Raw genomic sequence first — 22,914 nt, forward strand, 5'->3', positions numbered from 1 at the left:
ATATGTGGTGAATGTATTTTGTATCTGTGTATGAAAAGAGAAAAATGAAACCAGTTGAAATTGTTCTAAGAGGGGGTGGTAGGAAAAGGGAGAATGATGGAGGGGGTAAATCCAGCTAAGATATATTTTAAACACGGGTGAATAGCACAATGCCCTGTGCAACTATTATATACTATACAATCATTAAAAAAGAATTCAAGAAAGCCTTAAGGGAAATCCTTGCCAAAAAAAAAAAGAAGAAGAAGAATACTTGTTTTGGCATGATAATACCTTAAGTAACATTGAGGAGGCGGTTGGCTCTGCTGTGGTTTGAAAGGAATGAAATTTTGCCATTGTATTTTGCATTATTCTTCAATTAGTAGGAAAAATGCTTAGCTTTATAAATGAAAATATATTTCTTTAATAAAGAATTTTCTCTTAGCATTAACTGTTATGAAGTGTTGTAGTGAAGGAGTACATTTGAAGGAAACACTTGGAAATAACCTAAAATTCTCTTTCATAAAAATCCATGGCAACAGGGCTAGGGCTATAGCTCAGTGGTGGAATGCATGCTTTAGCATGTGTGAGACCCTGAGTTCAAACTCCTTCACCAATTTTTTTTTTCATAGCAATGTTAAGTTTTCAGACATTTCCTCTAAAATAGTCTCAAGTAAATTGGCTTCTGAAGGCCTTGCAGTAGGCTCCTCTAGTTTATGTGGGAGTCCAAAATAGGAGGAGGCTTCCATAGTGATGGGAGGGCTCATGCAATAGTGTAATAGTCTCAAAAATGAATTATGGAGACAACCTTCTGAAGCAAAAGGAGAATCATAAGCTAGATGACAGGAAAAGTGGGCTCAAGATTAGAAATTGGGTTCATGAAATTTGGAGCCAACAAAGGTCTTTAGCAGATAAAAGTTGATGTACTGTTACCTAAGTGCTTGGTTTAAACTACTGGAAAGTCATCTAAAGTAAGCAAGCAATTACAAAGGGAAGGAGGGTGTTTGATTGGTTGATTAGTCTTGGCAATACTGAGGGACTAAACTCAGGACCTTGTGCTTACTAAGCAAGTGCTCTACCACTTGAGCCCCCAGTCCTTTTTGCATTGGTTATTTTTTTAATAGGATCTCATGTTTATGCCCAGGTTGACTTGAACTGAGATCCTCCTATTTATGTTTCCAACTCAGATGGGATAACAGGCATGCATCACCACGTCCACTTTTTATTGGTAGAGATTGGGTCTCTACCCCAGTAAGTCCCAAGCTGGCCTCGAAATGTGATCCTCTTTATCTCTGCCTCCTGAGTAACTGATATTACAGATGTGAGCCATGGCACCTGGATCATAAAATGTATGAAAATCACTGATCTTTGGTAATGCTAATAAAAAAAGATGTTTCCTTTTATGTTAATCTAGAAAAGCAATTATTTTCTTTGTTTTGAGTCATTCTTGGTAGGTGTAATCTTTCCACTTTGCTACTTAACCCCAGGAAATATGTGCATAAAGAAGAAATATGTTTAAAAATACAAGTACAGCCTTCACATTTGCTGTTCTCAATAGATTATCTCTATTATTAGCTGTGTCTTTAAATAATTAGTAGTCCTAGAGGGATTGTGTCTAAAAACAGATGGTATGGTTTTGCTTAGATGATATGGATCCATTCTTTGAAAAAGTTGCATAGTTTTATCTTTTGTGGGTCTCTGCCTCACTGTATATAATAAAGCATTCCTCTTCCATCTTCATTCTTTATGCAGGGTCTTTCTAAGCATGTCTAGGATTTCCAGGAGGGATAGATTTTCAGGCAGTGGGATGAAACAGTTTAGAGTTATTTTAGGCCTTCAAGTTGTTTCTGTCTTGACATCTTTCTCTTTCAGTCTTTCTGTTTCTTTTATTTGCTCCTTCAGGGTCTTCCAGCTTGGCTCTATGTCATGATAAAGCTCCATTTTGTGTGTGTGTGTGTGTGTGTGTGTGTGTGTGTGTGTTTTAACTGAATAATTCCTGCAGTTACAAAATTATCCAAGGCAATAGAGTTAAACTCCCCTTCACCAGAAAACCAAACAATTCAATCAGATTTATGTTCATATTTGTCCACCTAAAATATGCCATAAATCATATGAATTTAAGGATATTTTACATAGCTTATCTGAGGAGAGAATAATTATTCAAATGACTGTGATGAAAACATAGACTTATGTGTTTCCTGAGAACACACAGTCCCAGTATCTCCAAGATTTTTTTAACAGAAAGCTTTATTTAAAGGCAAATTATATCCTGTAAGTTTCCTGTAGATGTCTTACTCTAATGTCTCCATATCCTTCCATAGCATAGGTTAAATATTTCATACTTCCTCTGAATCCACTCTACCTCTCCATGCTCCTGGTATGCATAAACAGTATCCTGTGTCATAAAACCAGCTCATACATACTGTCCAGAATTTTCAGCCAAAAACAGAACAGATTGTTCTGAAAGTCTGAACACATTCATTATCCATTTCTTGGCCTGTTCTGTCCTTGCTGTGACCTATTTCCAACATCTTGTGACTATGTGTTTGCATCCAAAGATGCATTTTAATAGGAGATGAATGCATACAACCAGCGCTCAGTGGCTGTGTGTAATTCAAGCCAACTTATTATCTACTGCAAAGCCAAGTTAATAGAGCTCACAGTCACATACCAGGTCTCCATAAGGTGCTGACAGCATTCTAACCTGTACACCAATTGCTGCCTCGGAGATTCTAATACTCCCCTTAGCCTCCCAAGTGTTCACAGAACAATTCTGATTCAGACCCTCTGCTTGTTGCACTCCTTATTAAAGGAGGCCAAATTGATAGGTCAGATCTAACTCAAGGGCGACGAGCACACTTGATTTTATTGTCCACATTCAGCTGATAAATAGAGAAATAAGACTTCTGGTCCTGGATTTGTGGTAAAATTAGATGACCTGAAAATCTTCTGCTTAAACACCTAGCGAATGTTAGAGAAAATAAACCAGACATTTGTTTAAAGTGTAAGTAGAGCTAGAAAGAAAGAATACTGCCAGGGGACAGAAATGAAAAGGGAATTGAAAATCAAAGCAGTTAGGACCCGAGCCACTGCTACAGCTGAGCTTCAGACTATGTTTTCGTGCCACTGCTAGAGACTGAATATTTATGTCCCCCCCAAAATCCATATATCGAAATCCTAACCTGAAAGGTTTTTGGAGATTCGGCCTTTGAGAGGTGATTAGGTTATGAGACTGGAACCCTCACAAATGGAATTAGAGCCCATATTAAAGGTCTCAGGTCCCTTTCCCTTGTCACTATGAGAAAGCAAGACGGCAACTATCTATGAACCAGGAAGTGGGTCCGCACTTGTACTTCCCATCCTCCAAAACCATGAGGAACAAATTTGTGTTGTTTTTAAGCTTTCCCCCGAGTTTATGGTTTTCTGTCTTAGCAGCCCAAACAGACCAAGACACACACCTCAGAACAAAAGATAGCTTATGCCATTGCCTAAGGAGAAATACCCTTTGAATTAGGCTGCTTTGTTTGCTTCTCAATAGCCATGGTCAAGGAATTCATGGTAAGCTGCTCCATTCATGCTTAAGGTAGTTTCACACCCACACCTGTGGATACCAGTCTTCATCACCAGTGATGAGATTGGCATGTTTACACAGCCACTTAATCAGCTCATCAAGTCAACTAATGCTCGATTCTGTGCATCATCTTTCTGACCTGGCATGCTCTTCACTCCACCATGTAAAATGTGTGCTTAACAAGGAGAGGTCAATTGTGTTTGTTCCTAGACCTCATAATGCCAGTTACACTGAGCTTTTGTCATTTCATGATTTACTCTAATATTAAGGAAGGAGATGAGTGTGAAAAGAAAGAGAACTCTTGTTTCTCTGAAATGCAAGTTTGATGCTTTGGAAAGAATAAAAAATAGCATATTGATTAAATGTGGACAAACAACTATAAAAGATTGGACCTGGAATAAAAAATAGCATATTGATTAAATGTGGACAAACAACTATAAAAGATTAGACCTGGAAGGTGAGGATTTAAGAATCTAGAAAGACCACTGCTGTAGTTTGTTTGGCTGCTATAACAAAATACCTTAGGCTGGGTAATCATTTATGAACAACAGACATTTATTGCTCCCAGTTTTAGAGGCTGAGAAGTCCAAGATGAAGATGCCAGCAGATTCGATATCTGGTGAAGGGTCTTTGCTACAAAAATGGCAACTTCTTGCTGCTTCCTCACATGGCAGAAGGGCCAAGTCAGCTTCCTTTAACCTCTTTTAATAGGGCACTAGTCCCATTCATAAAGGCAAAGTCCCAGAAGGCCCCACCTCTTAATAGTACTGCTCTTGGTATTAGGTTCCAACATACAAATTTTGGAGGACACCAGTATTCAGACAGTAGCATCGATCATTTGATAAATTTATAGAGAAAACAGAGAACATCAGTTAATCTGGTGGGTTGCTTCACTCCTTGTTAAAGTCCAGCAAGAATGTAAAAACACAGAGGCACATTAGCAAAGCAATCTGAGTGCAGGATCTCACAGGCACTAGCTTGTGAAATACCAGGTCTCTCAAGTCCACTTCACTGAGTCCTATGCTGTTTCTGCCCCAGAGGCTTAGCTGCAAAGACTGAGCTAAGAGAACATTAGTTACCAAAATAAAAATATTACAACATAATAGTGAAGTGTACAGGCTTTGGGACAAGACAGACCTGGTTTGAATTTTCAGTCTGCAATTTGTTATGTGTTAGTTAAATCATGTGACATCTGCAATCTTGTTTCCTCATCTGAAAATAGCAATAATGATGGTTGCATGTATCCTGAAATTTCTGTGAGAATTAAATGAGGGAGATCATGTCTAGGGGAGCACTTGGTACTATGCCAGATACTGCATTTACTCAATAAAAGATAGCTGTTAAGATTCCAGCTTTTGCCTTTTTTTTTTTTTTTGAAAGTTTTAGGAAAGACTTTCACTTCTCATTTTGCTATTTTTTAAGACCTGTCTTGGATTGGGGATGTAGCTCAGTGGTAGAGAGCTTGCCTAGCATTTGTGAGTCCCTGGCTTTGATCCACAGTACCACCCAGCTCCATGATTCTTTTATGAATTTAACTTCATTATTGATGCACAAGTTGCCTGTATTAGTTTGAGGGAGCTGCCACAGCAAAATACTAGACTGAGTAGCTTGAACCACAGAATTTTTTTTTTCTCCTGCTGCTGCAGGCTTGAAGCCCAAAATCAAGGTGTCAGCAGGTTTGGTTCCTTCTGAGGCCTCTCCTCCTTTCCATTGTGTGGGCATTTCTCTGTGTACATGTGTACCTCTGATGTCTCTCTATGTGCTCAGATTTTTCCTGGTATGAGGACACTAGTCAGATTGCGTTAGGGCCCACCCTAACAGACTTATTTTAGCTTAATCACCTCTTTAAAGTCCCTGTTTGCAAATACAACCAAATTCTAAGATACTGTTTAGTTGTATGAGAAATTTTCAGGTGTCTTCTAAGTGAAATGCTATGATCCTGCAGGCTTCCCCATATTTGACCTATGTAGCAAATACATTTATTGTGCATAGAAAATATTTAACAGGTCATAAGATATTTAACATGTATAAATATAAATCTAATATAAAAAAGAAATATGATTCCTGATAATAGGCTACAAATACTTTTAAATACATTAGTGTTGAAAAATAACTGTTCATGTCATTCCTTGAACAAGGAGTTACAGAAGATTTGTTTTTGCACCATAGGTATACAAAATCAAACAAAATATAATTGTGTACCAGTTAAGGTAAAGAATGAGGGCAAGGGTTCTGGAAAATCTAGAAAAGTACCCACCCTCCAAGAGTTACTTGGTCTACTTGGAAAAGAACCACAAATGTCAAATGGAGCTTGTTTAATTACAATTAAATGCTCAATGTAGACAAGGAATGCTGAGTGTTTAAATGTGGACACAGTTGTCTCCGAAGCCCAGCATTAAGATTTTGAAGTTGTAATGGTCAGCAATCATAGTACTGAGAAAAAGGAAAGGGTATAATCAAGAAAATAGATAGCAGATAGCTTGCTGCAGAATTCAGGACAAACAAGAGAAGCCCAGCCAGGGGCTAGGGGTTCACGCATATAATCCTAGGTACTCAGGGCATCGAGTTGAGGAGGACTGAGGTTACAAGCCAACCTAGGCAAACAGTTCTCAAAATTACCCAACACAAAACAGGGCTGGTGGAGTGGCTTCAGTGGTAGTGCACCTGCCTAGTTTGCATGAGGCCTTGAGTTCAAACTTCAGTACTGCCAAGAAAAGAAAAAAAAAAAAAAGAGAGGTCCATGAGGAAGCACTCTGATAGGAGTGGTGTGAATGGTGGTCTCTCACCAAGAAGAGCTTCTCAGTCACACCTGCCCATGACGTAAGACTAGGACCATGATGGGTTTCACCCTATCACAAAGTTAGGTCAGACTTTGAAACCTGGGCCTATGAATGAGTAGCATTGTTGTTACAATGTCTACAAGTGGGATACCTGTGATTATGAAACCTGGGAATCAGTTATCACCAGGTACTCAGGAGAGATCATTACTGTAAGTAAAATGGAAGGAAAGACTTCATTGAACAGAGGAAAGATGTCATAATTCTTTGCTCCCTCCACTCCCGTAGAGAATATTTTGCTCCCTATGGAACAATGACAATGACCAATGTGATTGAAATGTAACTTCATGAAGTTCCTTGTTTAAAGATGTATCTTTATTCTTTTAGGCCTCTTTTTCGTGGAAGTTCAGATGTGGATCAGCTAGGAAAAATCTTGGAGTAAGTAATAACTAATTTTACATCAATGGCCGTACAAGGAAACATTCGTAATGACTTTCCACTGACGTTCTTGTAACATGTTTATCTCTTGTCTTTCTTACCTCAAGCTGCTGCAGCAGTGTTATTATTTGTGTGGTGAGTGGGGACAGGGTAGAATTACTGTCTTATGCAGAGTCCATCATGATGTATGGCCTGACTGTTCTGCTGTGGAAGCTACTGTGTTGCCTGCGTGGATTCTTTTGCTGCAATTCTTTCGTCGCTTGGCTGAGCTCCAGCTCTTGTTTTTTGTTTTGTTTTCTTTTGCTTTGGGCTGTACTGGGGTTTGAAATCAGGGCCCTCATTCCTGCTAGGCAGATGCTCTGCCACTTGAGCTACTCCACCAGCCCTGAGCTCCAGCTCTTTCATGAAGATGTTTTGTCAGCTTGTGATCATTTCAAATCCACCACTCCCCCACCAGAGATAGGGTGGTTGGTAGCCAAGTAACCATCCTTGCCCAGGGGGATTCCTGCCCCCATCTAGCATCCTTGGTTATCCATGTTGGCTTCACATGGTTGTATTTCATTTTCCTGGACCAGGGATAAGATGCTTCACAATCCTATTTTTTATTTGGAGCACCAAAATAGGAGATTAGAATCTTAGGTGCTCCTCCTAGATCTGTGGCTAAATAACTGTGGAAACTTGAGGAAGTCATGTAAAACACCCTGTTGTAGGGCTTACACAATGCCTGCACATAGTGAGTGCTTTTAAAATGTTAGCAATTGTTGTTTATAATCCATCCTGAGATTATTTCACTTTTTCATATGAGAAATGAAACTGACTTAAGTTCTCCATCAGTCTTGTCTTGGGCTCCAATTCTTTGGTTCCAGTTGTTTGTACGTAACTTCTTGATGATTTACAGAATTCCATTCATGGCTACGTGTTTGTGCATGTAGACATGTGTGTGCTTTCATGTCTCTGCAGTGTAACTGGGGCATTTCTTCTCTTGAAGCATGCGGTAAGGCATCCTTCCTGGATTTGCGTTTTTGCCAAGCCCCATCAGAATTGGGATGGAGTAGAAAGAAAGTGGAAGTTCTGACTAAAAATATTCATGACCACTGGTCATGTCTGTGACATTTTATAGGGATTTTTATGAAATTTGAAGTCTGTAAGACTGTTAAAAAAAAAAAAGTGCCCCCAGAAAACAGAATTACAAGTTAGCACTATCTATTCAAGCATGGCTGCAGAATAAACGTGGAATCTGACTTTGTTCTTTTGGTGACTAGAAGCAGCTTCAGCAGAATTCTGTTACTTCCAGTGCTGCTGCTGAGGCAACCGCTGGCTTCAAGGCCTAAAGAACATTTGCTGGTTTTGTTTTGGGGTTTTGCTATTGAGGGTTTTTTTCCTTTCCTTTTCTTTTCCATTTTTGTTGTTGTTGTTTTGTTAGTTTTGCTTTTTTGGAGTTCTGTTTTTTGTTATAGTTTGATTTGTTTTCTTGGTCTGGGGCTTCCCAGGTCTGGGGCACCCCATAAGATGGACAAATTCTATACAAAGCCCTCCTGTTACTTCTGCTTCTAGATGTCAAGCTCTTTGATCCATTCACTGCTGAACTCTCATGTTTTTCCCATGAAAATATACTTTCCCATGAAAAATATATCTTAAATATACTTTGTGTGCATGAGACCTTAAACAGGGAACTATGAAAGTGAGACCTTCCAGTGTCCCTCTGTTGAAAGGAAAGACAATCTTTACTGAAATCTGCTTGCTTGGCGCTGCAGGCCGTCACCAGGTTCCCCTCCTTACACCTCCTGGAGCTTCTGTACACCTCCAGGGCAGTCTGCAGCCCTGTTAGCATCGTCAGTACCCCTTAGTGCGTGCAGCCAGGGCAGTACAGTGCGGGAAACATCTGACCAGCACATTTGACTGGCTTCCCATGGAAAGCCAGCTCCACTTTGGCAGAGGCCTGCAGAAAAGAAGCTGTCAAGTCCTATATATTTTGTGCCTTTAGATTTTACTTCTTGGTTTCTGGCACTGCTTCATTGAACTTAGGTTTTATTTTCTCTAAATGTTTTGCCTTGCCAGAGAAAAGGGACAATGCTGCACCCTAGTGTCACTGCTAACATACTTGAAAAATTATTTCTGTCCCTGCCATTATGACCATTTATAGATTGTGTGCCCTGTCAGTCTTTCCAGTATAAATGTCAGCTTTTAAGGCTTACATTCAGCTGTCCAAGGAGTGGAATGTGATGCAAGCACTTTTTAATGAATCTATCAGAATTTCACAATGCTCACCTATGGACCATAGAAGTTCACACAGGACAGAGAACTGCATTTTTCTTAAAGGAAAGCCACATTCACCTACTCTTAAAGAGGCAAACATTGGGAATATTTGTACTTCAAAGGAACAGCAAGTACTTTGAAAGTGAAACAATGCTTTTAGCCTGTGACATTTTAGAGCATTTTTAAGAGCAGTGTCAGAGTTAAATGGAAATGAAACATTGAATTTGAAACAAGGAGAACTGGTTCACCCTGAGCCTCGTGACTGAACTTGCTATGTGTGACTTGGCAGTCATCTTCTCATTCCTCATTCTCAGCTTCCCCATCTATAAAATGGAAATAATACACCTGACCTATGTGTCTAGGAGGTCTTTACAGGAATCAGAGGAAGTGATAGACTTAAAGTTATACATATAAACTTTATATATAACAGTTATATATAGTTACATATGTAATTATATACCATACATATGTAAGAGTCGTGCTGTTTCTCTGAAGGCATTTGGCTCCTAGCTGCCATGTTTGTAAGATTTTAACACAATATAGATATATTCATACCTGCTAATAATACTCAGGAGGCTGAGGAAGGGGCTAGGGGTCATGGCCCAAAGCCAGCCTGGGCCGCATAGCAAGAACTCTGTCTCAAAAACCATACCAAACAAAAAGTTGCTAATAATAAGATTTCAGATTATTTCTATAACTCATTATTATTATCAACTTCTGGGTGACTGGTGTGGTATTCAAATATTGATGTTAAAGGAAGCTAAAAAGGAATGAAAGAAAGTTTCAAAGTGTCTTTGGCTGTTCTGGGGCTTAAATCCAGGACCTTGCACTTGTTGTTAGGTAGGCTCTCTACCACTCAAGCCACACCCTAGCCCTTTTTGCTTTAGTTATTTTTCAGATAGGAGCTTGCATTTTTTCCAGGGCTAGTCTGGTCCATGAGCCTTCTTTTTATGCTTCCCCTGTTGCTGATGACAGGTGTGAGCCACTGCACCTGATGGGAATTACTCTTTAACCAAAAGTTGAACCAAATTGATGTGTTAATAAGTCATGTTGGATGAACATCATGAGCTTGTCCTCACTGAGGGTTTCTATCAGAACCCAAAAAGTTAAAGCACTCTTGCACATAAAGGAAAATATATATGCCCAGGTGGGTCTCCTTTCAGTGTAGTCAGTTCTGCTTTGTCAGTATGTTGGGGCTCACATCTGGTAATATATGTTCCATTTCTACATCATCTTACATCTAGTATCTACTTCCAGAGTGATCTCTTATCTCCTGCTAATGAATTTTACAGTGCTGTGAGATTACCTTTGACCCCATGACTACCATATTTCACAAGGGTAGAGATAAATGAGAGATCCAAGTCAGAAGGTGAAGTTCTCTTGGGGCTTCCTATCCTCAAATGCCTACCCCCCAGATCTTGCTTTCTCTGGAATTTGGTGGAAAACACTTTGCATAGCAGCCAGTACTCACATTCACGTGTGGTTCCTTTGTAGTGTAATTGGACTCCCAGGAGAAGAGGACTGGCCTAGAGATGTTGCCCTTCCCAGGCAGGCATTTCATTCCAAATCTGCCCAACCCATTGAGAAGTTTGTAACAGATATTGATGAACTAGGCAAAGACCTACTTCTGGTAAGTTCATGTGGTACAGAGTCTACTGATCCTATCCAGTCTGTGCTGCACACAAATATCAGTTCAGCTGTGGTTATGGTGCATCACAAGCCACAGCCATGTGGGGCAGGAAGCTGTAGGCTCTCCATGGTCTGGTGTCTTTTGATTCTGGAATGTCTTTCTGATCCCCACTCTTTAAATGCACCATTTTTGAATATGTATTTGAACACAGTCTTAGAAGACTTGAGATTTGCTTGGACATATGCTTTTGAAGTAAATATTATGTTTCCTTATTTACAGTTTCAAGCTACTTGAAGCAACTTGTTTGTCATTTTAATGTTGAATAGTCACATCTTTGCAAAGATGTTTTTCCAAAGGAACCAAATAGCAATACTTCTTCTAGTTACCAATTTAGTAAGTATTTAATGTGTCATGCACATATAAAATACTTCACCAAAAATAAAGACTTCTGTGTTCTGAGACTCAAACTCATAATGCATGCCTTTGTACGTAATTTCCTGCATTTGGGAACCAGAACAGTAGGTACAGAACAGAGTACCTATTGGGGTGGTCTTGTTGACAGTGAATAATGAAGATGTTCTTTACCTCCTGAATTAAGAGCCTTTGATATCTGTTTCAACCTGTGGGTCAAACGTAGATCTTCTCTGTGTGTCATATTCTGCCACCCAGTCCAGAGAGGCAGCACCACCCTGGGACATGTTTTCTCACCACCACAGGTAGATGCTCCCAGAAGAACAGGCAGAAACATATGGTACCCCTGACAAGGCCGAGGCAAAGTACAAAGCCAAGTTGAATGGAGGAAAGAATGTTCCTCCCATGGAGGAAAGGGAGAGAAGAGATAGAATATGTGCTATTATGTGCTAAAAAAAAAAAAAATTATCCAGCCTACCACAGTACTCAACTCAGTTTAACTAAGTTATGATTCTAAAAACTGATTTTTTTAAGTCAGTTATTTAACAAATAAAATTTTCTTACAGAAGCAATATTATAACACAAGGCCTATTAGTTAATTCTTATTGCAGCTACGTTGTTCCTGAAGTAGAGCAGTGATTGAGCTTTTAAACACCTTTTTCTAACTGTACTTCTCTAGGACAAATGTATTTAGGACTTCCCCTTGAGGGTCTCACACACCCACATGGGGCTAAGAACTCTCCTCTCCACCCTCCTGCCAGCTCTAAGCTGCAGGGAATCATGCTTCCTCGCAGATAATCCTCTAGGGACCTGTCTCTGTCTGGACATATTCCCACCACACTTTGCTCCTCTTTCCTGTGTCCTGGGATTCAAATGGCTGCTTCCTTTTCTATTGCTGCTGCCTGACTTTCTCCTTCTTGGATTGTAGAAAGAGAGGCTCAAGAATTTTGTCCCTGCTTTTCTGTCCTTTGAGAACTTGGCCGTTGCAAACCTTTCCTAAAGATGCTTATCACTGTCAGAGACATTGCAACCATTCTACAAAGAAGCTGTTTCCCTGCTTGCCCTTCAGCTATTTGATTTTTAGAAGATCCAACAGGGAGACTAGCATCTATAGATTTCAGGCACCCAAGAATTCCCTTGGGATTATACATGAAATTTTCTATTGGTATGCACCTTTCTAGGCCAGTAGCTTTCAACAGAATTTTAGCAGGGTCCCTCACCAGGCAGAACCTGGTGAGGACTGTGAGCAGGAATGCAGACTGAGGGAAGGGGGCTGCATAACCATAACAATGTTAAGTCTTTAGGTTATGCAGAGGACTCAGATTCACAGACGTTTCAGAGAGGCTGAAATGCAATAGGTACTACATTGCTAGAGGCCTCAGCTTCAAGAGCTGCTCTGCTGCCTGTGAGCTTCGTCAGCAGTGGGGCAGGGTGGTAGCACTCATTGTATGGCAGCGCTTGCAAGAGTTGTTGGTGGAGGGAGAGGAGGGCTAGTTGAGGAATAAGAGTACCTTCACAGGGCAAATAGGACTGAAGTTAGGGACATACTTGACAGTTTGGGGATGGAGATTGCTGCTCTTCCAAAGAGTCACCTCTTCCTCCTTCACCTTCTACCCCAGTAGCCCAGTCAGACTGACCCAACCACTTGACGAAGACCGGCACTCCCTAAAGTGCAGGGACCAGCTTATTTGCCACAGTGTCCCTCTGCTTGAGTGTCAACCTGCAATAGACTTCCAAGACTTGACACGAATGTGATGGGCTCATTGGAGAGCTGTTGCCAGTCCATGTGGCACCTTCCTGTGAATTCAAAGGAAGCAGGAAGCATCCCTTCCTCTGGGTGGGGCAGCCCTAGAGCAAGGTGTATGGCTGGGGTTGTACAGGCCTCCTAGGTTTTAGACCTGAATTACCCTCGACACTGGGCACTCCCATTCTGTAATCAGCCTCTGTACCTCAGCAGGGTACCCTCTCTATTTCCTGCTCATTGAGAAGTCTTGAGGCAGGGCAAGGAGTTAGAGTCAAGTCTCCGACTGTAGCACAAAGTTTGCTAGCACTAGAAAAATTGATATCTAAGTGAAATTATACACATTATTGCAAATATAATGTTAACTTTCTTTAAGTGACCTGAAGTGGCTTGGAGAGAAATCTTGGATAGGTAACAGTCTATGGACACCAAAAAAGATGTTTCTTGTTCCTGAGGGGAAGTTCATGCCTTCTGGACATACATAAGATGAGGACTGTCTAGATATTATTTAGTGTCTCTTGACATAAAAATTCATCTTCATCATAGATACACTTAGTACACAGTAGTGAATATATGGGTAGCTATGTGAGCAGGCACATTATTTGCATTGGCATGTTTTGTATCAGTTATTTTCTTTCTTTATTGCAGAAGTGCTTGACATTTAATCCAGCCAAAAGAATATCTGCCTACAGTGCCCTGTCTCACCCATACTTCCAAGACCTGGAGAGGTGCAAGGAAAACCTGGATTCCCACCTGCCACCCAGCCAGAATACCTCAGAGCTGAACACAGCCTGAGGTCCCCACGGCTGCCTTGAGCTGATCTTCTGGAGAACACCCTTGGTGGCTGATGGGTCCCCCTTGAGCAAGCCCTGCAGACCTGTTGAGAATGGCTATCTGGAGGCCTTCCAGCTGCCTTCTACTGGATGGGCTCTGCTTCTCCAAGGAAACCACCTAGTTTACTGTTTTGAAATCAATGCAAGAGTGATTGCAGCTTTATGTTCATTCGTTTGTCTGTTTGTCTGTCTGTTTCAAGAACCTGGAAAAATTCCAGAAGAAGAGAAGCTGCTGACCATTGTGCTGCCATTTCATTCTAACCTTGAATGCTGCCAGTGTAGAGTGGGTGATCCAGGCACAGCTGAGTTATGATGTAATCGCTCTGCAGCTGACGGGCCTGATTTGGTACTTTTGAGTGTGTGTGTTAGTATGTGTGAGGGAGGTCCTGTGATCTCTTAAAGTGTTACTTTCTGTAAACGACAAGAATAATTGAATTTTATAGACTCAACGTGACTGATAAATAACAGGCGCTTGTTCATTGAAGGTGACTCACCAGAATGGTCTTCTCAAATTAGAAAGTTGAGCCTATGTCCTTAGCATTTCTTTCTGGCCAAAAGCTTTTGCTAGCAATAAAAGATGAAGTTTTAGGCACACAGCAAAAAGGAAGAAAAAAAAAGTTCTCGTATCTTTTAAGAGACCTGTTTTTTAAATCATGCATTCTATTTTCTCTTTGAAAAGCTGAATTTACTCCTTGTAAGTCCTTCTATTTAGTATCATACTTTATTGTTCTTTTGGAGAATACCCTATAAGCTTTTTATTCCTTGCCTTAGATTTAGGGAACATACTTCAAGTAGATTTTTTTTTAAAGGTAGAGAAAGCTTTTATTTTCTGGGTTGAAATTTCATTATTTTCTTTTTTGTTTTTTGTTGTTGTTGTTGTTACTTTGTTTTCTGTTTTATTTTTAGGAATTGGTCGGAAACTTTCCTGTTTGGATTTGGAGAGTAGTTCTCTGTCTGGGGACAGTAATGCCATTTAAATTTTCACCTATTACACTGTACTTCCTATGAAGCACTGCTGTGTTCTGCCTTGTTTGCAAAGTGTCCACCTCATCCATCTCTCACCACCCCTAGTATATACTGCTACCGTTATATAACTAATACCAGGTTGTCGAAGCTGTTCCTTGCACTGCCTGCTTGCTTACTTTCTTTCAATGAGCTTTTCATAAATGTGCAGTTTCCTGTTACAGTTTTTAGTTCCATTTCTGCAACCCTGTTTGACTCTTCATGTGTAATCCTCCTACCTGCAGTCACAGATGTTACCTAGGCAATGAGTAGGCTACTTGTCCTGCTCTGTCACCAACACTTAGTGGATCACTAGAAACTGTTACTTAGTGTTTTACATTTTTGCAGACTATATTGTTAGTGTAGTATCTGAGGGAATGTCTTCAAGCTCTTTTTTAGAGATACCTCTTTACTCTCTAAAATGATCTTTTTTTTTCTCCATCCACTATGCTGAGCTTGTTTCTTGTGCCTTGTTGTGCTCACTCCTGCCCTCTGCAGAGCCAGCCTGGCCTGGGCATTGTAGCAGCTACACTTCATCTCTTGCTGTCTTTATATTCCTACCACCTCTGCCTTATATTTAGTTTAGTGCTGAGCTGACACTAGTCACCAGAAGACACAGAAGGTATCCTTTGGGAAGTTCAGCTGCCTGTGCTTTCTGAATCGTGTTTTGAGTGCATATAGGAAAAAGCTAGATCATGTTTAGCTTTAGGACTTCCAAAGAATAGCTGTTGCTTCACTCAGTAGAAAATGTTTCAGATGATGTTTATGCATTGTCAGGCCCTCCGGAGTTACTCACAGCTTCATATTGCATATGACTATCTAAAATAGAGAAATGTTAGATGTCTCACCTTGAGGACTTCTGAGGTTGGGAACCATTCTCTTTGGTATGTACATTGCTTCACATTGTTCTAATTCAGTAGCTTGTGGGACAGGGATTTTTTTTCTAAAGCAAGATAAAAAGTGAAGATGGACCATCAAAATGTCTTGTTCTTCTTCACTGTGGCAGGATTGGTAATGTGTTGTCAGCATTGTAAATGCTGGAGACAGAATGAATCCAGAGCGTCCAGGGCAAGGTACATGCAGAGTCTCTCCGGGAAAATGAGCTCTGCCTTTCCTTTGATCAAGATTACAAGTACAAAGACTCTTTTGCCGGGGCCTAGAAATAGAATTTTAAAACTCACTGCACTGATTTATCATGACTTTTTTGATTAGCATCCATGTGGCAAAGTGAACATAACTTTGAGGATTTTTGCTTTTGCAAAAGTATTTTCATAACTTCACTCAAGAAAAATGCAGCTGTTCTAAACTGGAATTTAGCATTCTTTAGAATTTTATACAAGTAGAGAGCTCAGTTTTTATTTCTGTCATCTGCTTTGGGCTTATTCCTAAGTAGTGTTTAAAAAGGAAAATGTAAGCACAAACATACTGGCATTAGATACGTGGCACATTATCCTTTGGTGCAGAAGGCAGGTCCATCGAAGCCGCTCTGAACTTGGCAAGTCTCTCCCTGGTTCTTCATCCTTGTGGTAGTTATGCTTGAGCAATTGCTTTCTGGATGTATGTCCTTCCACCCAGGCTCCCCACTTCTGACATCCAGATCACCTGGCCTTGCCATCTAAGCCCTTAGTAGCACACAGCATATAGAAGCATATGGTAGAATGAGAACTTAGTGAACACGGCATATTCTTCAGTGCCAGATGGATTCAAAGATCTTTGTCAGAAGCTAAACAGTGGTTAACTGAAAAGGTCCGCTGCCCCAGGTTCTGTCGGAAGCAGCTTATAACGACTAAAGTGCCCCGGCAGATTTGAAGACATCTAGGACCAGTATGAGAATGTACCTGACAGCTTCTGTTGGGGGTTTGGTTCTGGCAGCCCAGACACTGGCACTGGGGTTGCTGCTGTGCAGGGTGAAATTGGAGCAGCCTCTGCATAACGAGATAAAGAAACCTGTCCATTGAGTCAGCATAAGCTATCGACATGGTAAAGAGTAGTGATGACCTAACTAAAAACACTGTTTCTGAGAGCTTGTAAAGGACCCAGTGGGTTGGAGCCTCCCACTTCGTCCTCTTTGAAGATGTGGGCACTCAAGAGCAAAGAATCTGTCTGGATTAGCTCTGGGCCATTTCAGCCCCCTGTATTCTCACAACTTTCTCTCAGGAAGCACACACTGTGAATGGCAGACTTTCCATTTAGCCCCAGGTGACTTACTAAAAATTGCTCAAGATTATTCACCTAAGAATAGAATCTCAGCATGTTAATTTTAAGAAAAAATGAAAATTTCAGAATGCACAGGATATTGCTATCTTAAAGCATGTTGCTTTTAATAGAAAAACATATTGTTTAACTCTAGAATGTGGTATATCCATTGTGCTGAGAAAACCAACAGTAGCAAACGTTTTGAACATTAAATTATGTATTTAAATTGATTTTTAAATAACAATAGCTGCTTCTCTTAAAAGTGGTGCCTATTAAAGTCAGTAATGGCAGTTATTCCAATATGGAAATTAAATCATGTAAACTTCCTAATATCATAAATATACTAAAATTCTTCTGTCCAAAGAATTTCTTTTCTTTTAAGTGACAACTTGACTATTTTTATGATAAGCACATGAGTGTCTCACATTTTATTTTCCAAAAGCACACTTTGTTGCATAGTTAGGTCTAGGAAAGAATGATGTTAAAAGTTAATATACCATCATAATTACTTAACTGTGTTAGTACTATTGATAGAATTCAAGAGAATGCTGTTTTACTTTGTGACACAAAAATAAAGATACTGTATGATTTCTAAATCTTTAAAAATTATTTATAAAACAGTGGAGAATGGACAGAAAATTCTGGAGAAAATGAAGATACTCAAATGGTAGTTTCAAAGTTACATATATTTTGAAGGATATATTTTTATCATTAAATATATTGTGAGAATTTATATTAAAGTCACCTGGTAACTATGGACTTGTTCAAAAGCAAATTTTATATATAAGGCATCCCAAGCACAGATTATCATTTCAGAGGTTCAGCTGAGCAAACTTGTATTCCTTCCTCATTTCATGGGAAATGTAGCCACCTGAAGCTATACTTATTACATGTGTCTACTGTAGTCAAGTATAAATATTAGTTTTTAAGGCTGAGCACAGTGGCTCATACCTGTAATCCCAGCTAGAAGGGAGATGATCAGGAGGATCCAGGCGGCCAGCCCCCAGGTGAAAACATGAGACCCTACCTAAAAAAATAACTGAAGCAAAAAAGGGCTAGAGGTGTGGCTTAAGTGCTAGAGCACCTGCCTTGCAAGGTGCATGAATCCCTGAGTTCAAACCCTACCTAGTACTGCCAGAAAAAAAAGTTTTTAAAAGGCATTTGTTTCCTATGACAGGTGAACTTTGAAAAAGTATAAGCCTTACCCCAAAATTCTTTTGCATTAACTGTATTCAGGTATATAATTAGGAAGGTATTCATATGTTAATTCTCCACAATGGAAAAACTCCAGGTTACCAAAGCCTGACAAGCAATGTAAATCCTAGGATAATTATAGTGGTTTTTCCTCAGATGCTTGAGAAAGTAGCATCTTCACTTCTTACTTGCTTCCTTTTATATCATACAGTTTCAACCCAATTTTGATATGTGTATCTCAAGCATTTGTAACTTACTTGTCCTTTTTTTTTTTTTTTAGAAAAACCCCAGACGCCAATTTTTAAATGGTTTTCTCAAATCAGTTTTTTGTTTTAATGAGGTGCCAATTGCCTTTTCAAGATGTGTTTTCTAGTAGCATTTAGGGAAATTAGTTTAGATTAGTGAATGGACTTTCTGTTAGGATATTTACATTTCCATGGTTCTCTGGCCTTCAAGAAGAAAACAAGGGCCACCTGAAAATAAATACAGGCTTTTTTTTTTCCAACTATCTACTGAAATACTATTACAGCAATTTAAACTTAATATGTCAGGTAGTTCTCTTGCAAATTTCTGTTTTCAAATTCAGTCCTAAGAGCTGGGCTTTTTTATTCTATTCCAGTATATTCCACAAGGTGGCGCTTTCAGAGTAAAACCACAAATCTAACCAAGCCTAAAGAGGTGCTTATAAAGACGTCTACCTTTGTTTTCCTGCACATCTTCAGCTCTTGCCTGGCACTTGTTTCTCAGAATAGTTTGTAGTATTCATGATGTCCTGCAACTTAGTTTACTTGTTAGCTAGGTTTTGAATGGCTATCTGTAAATAAATTATGCTTGAGAGTGGTTTATACACCCATTTTGATCACAAGAAAGCCTACTGTGTTCAGGAGACATTTTGGAGGTACCTAATTACTTCAGTTTTCTAGTATATGCAGGCATATAAACTAAAAAGGCAACCCTCATCTATGAACGAGATAGTTTTGTTAGGAGTATGACCAGAGTCAGAGCACCCACACCTCTTGTCTGCTTTCACACTCCTTACCATGGTGGGCTTTTGACACTGATTCACTTTTTAAATCCCAGTTTAAAAATCAGGTGAGCAAAATAAGTATTACATCAGTAATTAAATCGACAAAACTTCTAAATTACTGTATTGAAAGAACCCTAAAAGACCTGGCCTTTTTTATATTTGTATAAATGAAAATGTCAATTCATAAGAAATTCTAGTTCTTAAATTTTGTCTTAAATATATGAACATGAGAAATTAGGAAAGTATGTAAACCTTTGGTTTCTCCAGTTCTTAAGCCTTTTGACAATTTTCTGCTACATATTTTCTTAGTTCACATTTTTGCTCACAGACCCATTCCTCCCTCCCCCAATGATTGGCGGAATTTAGGAGGAATGAAATTTACAGTATTTTTCGAGAGTTTGTGCAGCACAACACAAGAGTGGCAGACACTGGCCTTGCTTGACTACCCCAGAGTGGCATGCAGGCAAGTCCCAGTAATTCACACTGAATCCGATGATGCCACACACACTAGTCTCCACCCCCTCCTCCCACGGGGTAGACTCCTGGGTCGTCCTGCACACCTGGCAGTCCTCGGGGGCGTGGTCGCGTAGCCCCGCCCCCGGCGGTAGAGTGGTAGGGGCGTGGCTTCCGTCGGGGGAGGAGGAGCCCTGCTGCTGTCTCCCCGGCAACCGTGCGGTCCTGGGAAGTGGAGGACCCTAGAAACAAACGATGCGCTTTGCGCATCAGTAAGTACAACACAAGTCCACGTTCAGGTATATCGAGATGCGGCGGGCGCTGCGCTGTGCCAGCTCTGCCGGCCATCTCCAGCTCTAAGCTCAGCTATTTTTTATTTTAAGGGAAGATGTATAATTACAGGAAAGATTTTATTTTTTTATTTATGCATATATGATGGCAAAAGATTCTTGGAAACGTTTTTTTTAATTGTTTTCTGTTTCATCTTCAGTTGGCAAAAGCTAATTTTTTAGTTCCAATTGCTTCTTTGTCAGGGAATTAGAGGTATGTAAGCAAATTACAGGATTTTCTCATTTAGAGGAATCTTTTGTGTGAATTGTTTGCTCGCACAAATTGGCCCCCTTCTCTATTTTAGGAGTTGGTTTGTTAAATGTAGGATTTCTTAAGGGGAGCTCATAGCATATTGACTGCCAAGAACTATGACTGGCACTGATCAAACAGAGCCACGCAATTGCATAGTTCCTAATTCTTTGTGGTTTCTACCCAGATTCCACTGATGTGCTTTAGTTAAAGTTCTGTAGCTACCCTGTGCCCTTACTTGAAATTTTCTATCTTAAGTGTTATTAAATTCATTAACGTGTATTAGCTTGCAATACTTCCGTGGTCACCAGCAACTCAGTTTGACCTGGAAGTCTGAATAATTAAAATAGATTCCAGCTGTAATACATTTCTTGAATCCCCAAGCATCAACTATCTTTTCACTCTAACCTTCTGTTTGCAACAATATACACATAGATATTATAGTTCCTCACTTTTTATTTGTTATTTTCCCATGATCAGTAATAAATGTGTTAGCACATGGAATTAATAGCATCCTAGAAACAGCACTTAGCAAGTGGGGAATTTTTTGCAAGTTCTACATTTGCATAAATTATTTCTATTATTATATATGTTATTTATTTCTGAATCACACTAGTTCTGTGAAAATACAACTGAAGGCAGAAAGTGTTAGGACTTGCATTTAACTTTCATTATCATGGTCTTGATGGAGCTAAGAAAATAAGAATTAGACTAAGCCCCCAAATAAGCTGCATGCATTTTTAACATGACTCATATATTTAAGTCTATAGATGTAGAACGTTTGGTGTCTTGTGTCTTATTATGTAAAGGGATTAAAGCAAAGGACTTTGTAGTTGTCGCTTTAGTCAAATATGCATAGAGTATAGTGTGAAATTACACCAAAATGAAAGCTAAAAGTAGAAAAGCATTTTAGAAGCTGTCTTAATTTAGGATTTGGGCCAGGTGACCAGTGAAGTAGATGCTAGGCACAGACAGGCATCTGGGCGGTGCCTCTTGCCTGGCCCTGTGAAGAAGCTTCTCCAAGTAGGCTAGTGCCCTCCTAGGTGTCCTGTGAAGCAGTGGGAACAGGTAGTCCTGTGAAGAGCAAAGCAGGCTTCCAGAGCATGTCAGATGGAGAAGTCTAAGTTTCCAGGCTTCAGTCAGCTTAGCTATGTATAGTAAAAGGCAAGGATTGCAAGTATAGTCGTCAAAAAAGGGATGTTAACAGCCAAAATTCCCAACACCTGGAAAAGTGGTTGCATTTCTTGTATTTTCAGTTTGATCTGAAGGTTAAAGGGCAAGTGTTTGGTGTAGAAGAGAAGTGTGTGTTAAGAAAAGCACAATATGAGTTCCCGTAGAGTGCAAAGCAGAGCCAGAGAGTTTTATAGGATTATCATGTCTGAGATGTGTAGTACATTTTCACTGCAAAATGTATTAGTGTTTCTGCATTCTCATAGGGCCTACTTAAAATATTCTTTCTTCTAGGTGTCAGCAAGGCTGTATACACTTGTCAGCTTCTTTTTGTCTGACTTATTCTTATAATAGAAAATATCTTAAAAGTAAACACACTTAATTTGGACATTCGACTTGTTGGTTTCTGTGTTTGAAATCACAGTTCTAGAACTGTAGAGACTGTGCACATCAGATGCTTGTCTAGGCTGTGTGTACCCACCCAGGACGACCAGTGTTCCCACACCATACATCCCATACTTTGCATTGCTTCTTCCCTTCCAATAAGGTGCTCCCTGCCACCACCCAGACCTATCAATCTGGTGCTCTCCATCTTCCTCTGCTGATTTTTTGGGCATCAAAGACATGATGAGCAATATTTTAGGCATCAGAGTGTTCCTACTTAGGCCTGGCCACCACCCCAACTTGACCTTTGGGTGGCCATGGTCACCCAGAGATGGTTGCTCATGCCAGGTATAGAATGTTCTCGTGATGTCATTGAGAAATGCCCCCTAGCATCTTTGTATGCATCTTGAGGTCTAAACCAAGTCATTTTGCAGAGAATTCAGTTTTTGGCTGTGGTACCAGGAGAAAAACTAATCAAGAATGCAAACCACATTCCAGGCTGCTGTTTTCTATCCGTCTACTGGCCATACTTTTACTGTATTTCTTCATACTTGAAACTCATTCTGCTATTTTAATATCAGGGTATAGACAGACATCAGGGTGCATGTTCCCTCAAGGTGCATAATTACTCATTCCGTTTGCTCATGTTGCTACAGAATGCGCTGTTTTGGTGCTTTGGGTTCAGCAGGTCAAAGAAGGAGTGTGGAAGATCACTGCTTGGAACACAGTCTTAGGAAAATGTTGGTGGATGACTTGGTGTTAAGATGTTGCTTCTTTTCTTTTCTCTGCACACAAGATTGAGAGTTACCACACTGGCCATGCTCTACTCAATAGTAGGCATAGCACAGCCTCTCTGAAAGCAGGGACCTTCCTACCTGTCCAGCTTATTAGCCCTCAAAGAAAAATGACCTTGAGTACAAAGAGCAACAGAATGGGAAGGGCTGAGTGGACCATGTCACTCCAGTGACTATCCCCCATTCTACACAGCCCTACTGAGGCAAAAAGAAAAAAGAACAGGAAAGAAAAAAGAAAGAAAGAAAGAAAGATCGATTATCATTGATTATCTATAAGGTAACCCTCTTCAGCATGTCCTGAGTTGAGTGCTCTGGTTCCCTTCTTTTGAGGCAGATGAAAATACTGGTCAGATCCTCTAAACCCTTCCCACTTGAAGAGGAGAATAGAAAAATAAGTGTTCATATCATATAAAATATGTCATCTAAGGACCATCACACAACTTCCAATAAATACCCCATCACAAGAAATGTGTTTTTCAAAG

At 40.0% G+C, this 22,914-nt stretch overlaps 1 protein-coding gene across 1 annotated transcript in view; it reads left to right on the plus strand.

The window, feature by feature from the left end:
• Cdk6 (cyclin dependent kinase 6) overlaps window positions 1–22,713 on the plus strand; it is a 207,078-nt gene extending 184,365 nt beyond the window's left edge. Inside the window, exons 5-7 of the mRNA XM_074064745.1 lie at window positions 6,712–6,762; window positions 10,513–10,648; window positions 13,449–22,713. Coding sequence (XP_073920846.1) covers window positions 6,712–6,762; window positions 10,513–10,648; window positions 13,449–13,595 — 334 coding nt within the window. The 3' untranslated portion in view covers window positions 13,596–22,713. The remainder of the gene's footprint in view (window positions 1–6,711; window positions 6,763–10,512; window positions 10,649–13,448) is intronic.
• The last annotated feature ends 201 nt before the right edge of the window (window positions 22,714–22,914 follow it).

This window comes from Castor canadensis, chromosome 2 (genome assembly GCF_047511655.1).
Source record: "Castor canadensis chromosome 2, mCasCan1.hap1v2, whole genome shotgun sequence".
Classification (NCBI taxonomy): Eukaryota; Metazoa; Chordata; class Mammalia; order Rodentia; family Castoridae; genus Castor; species Castor canadensis.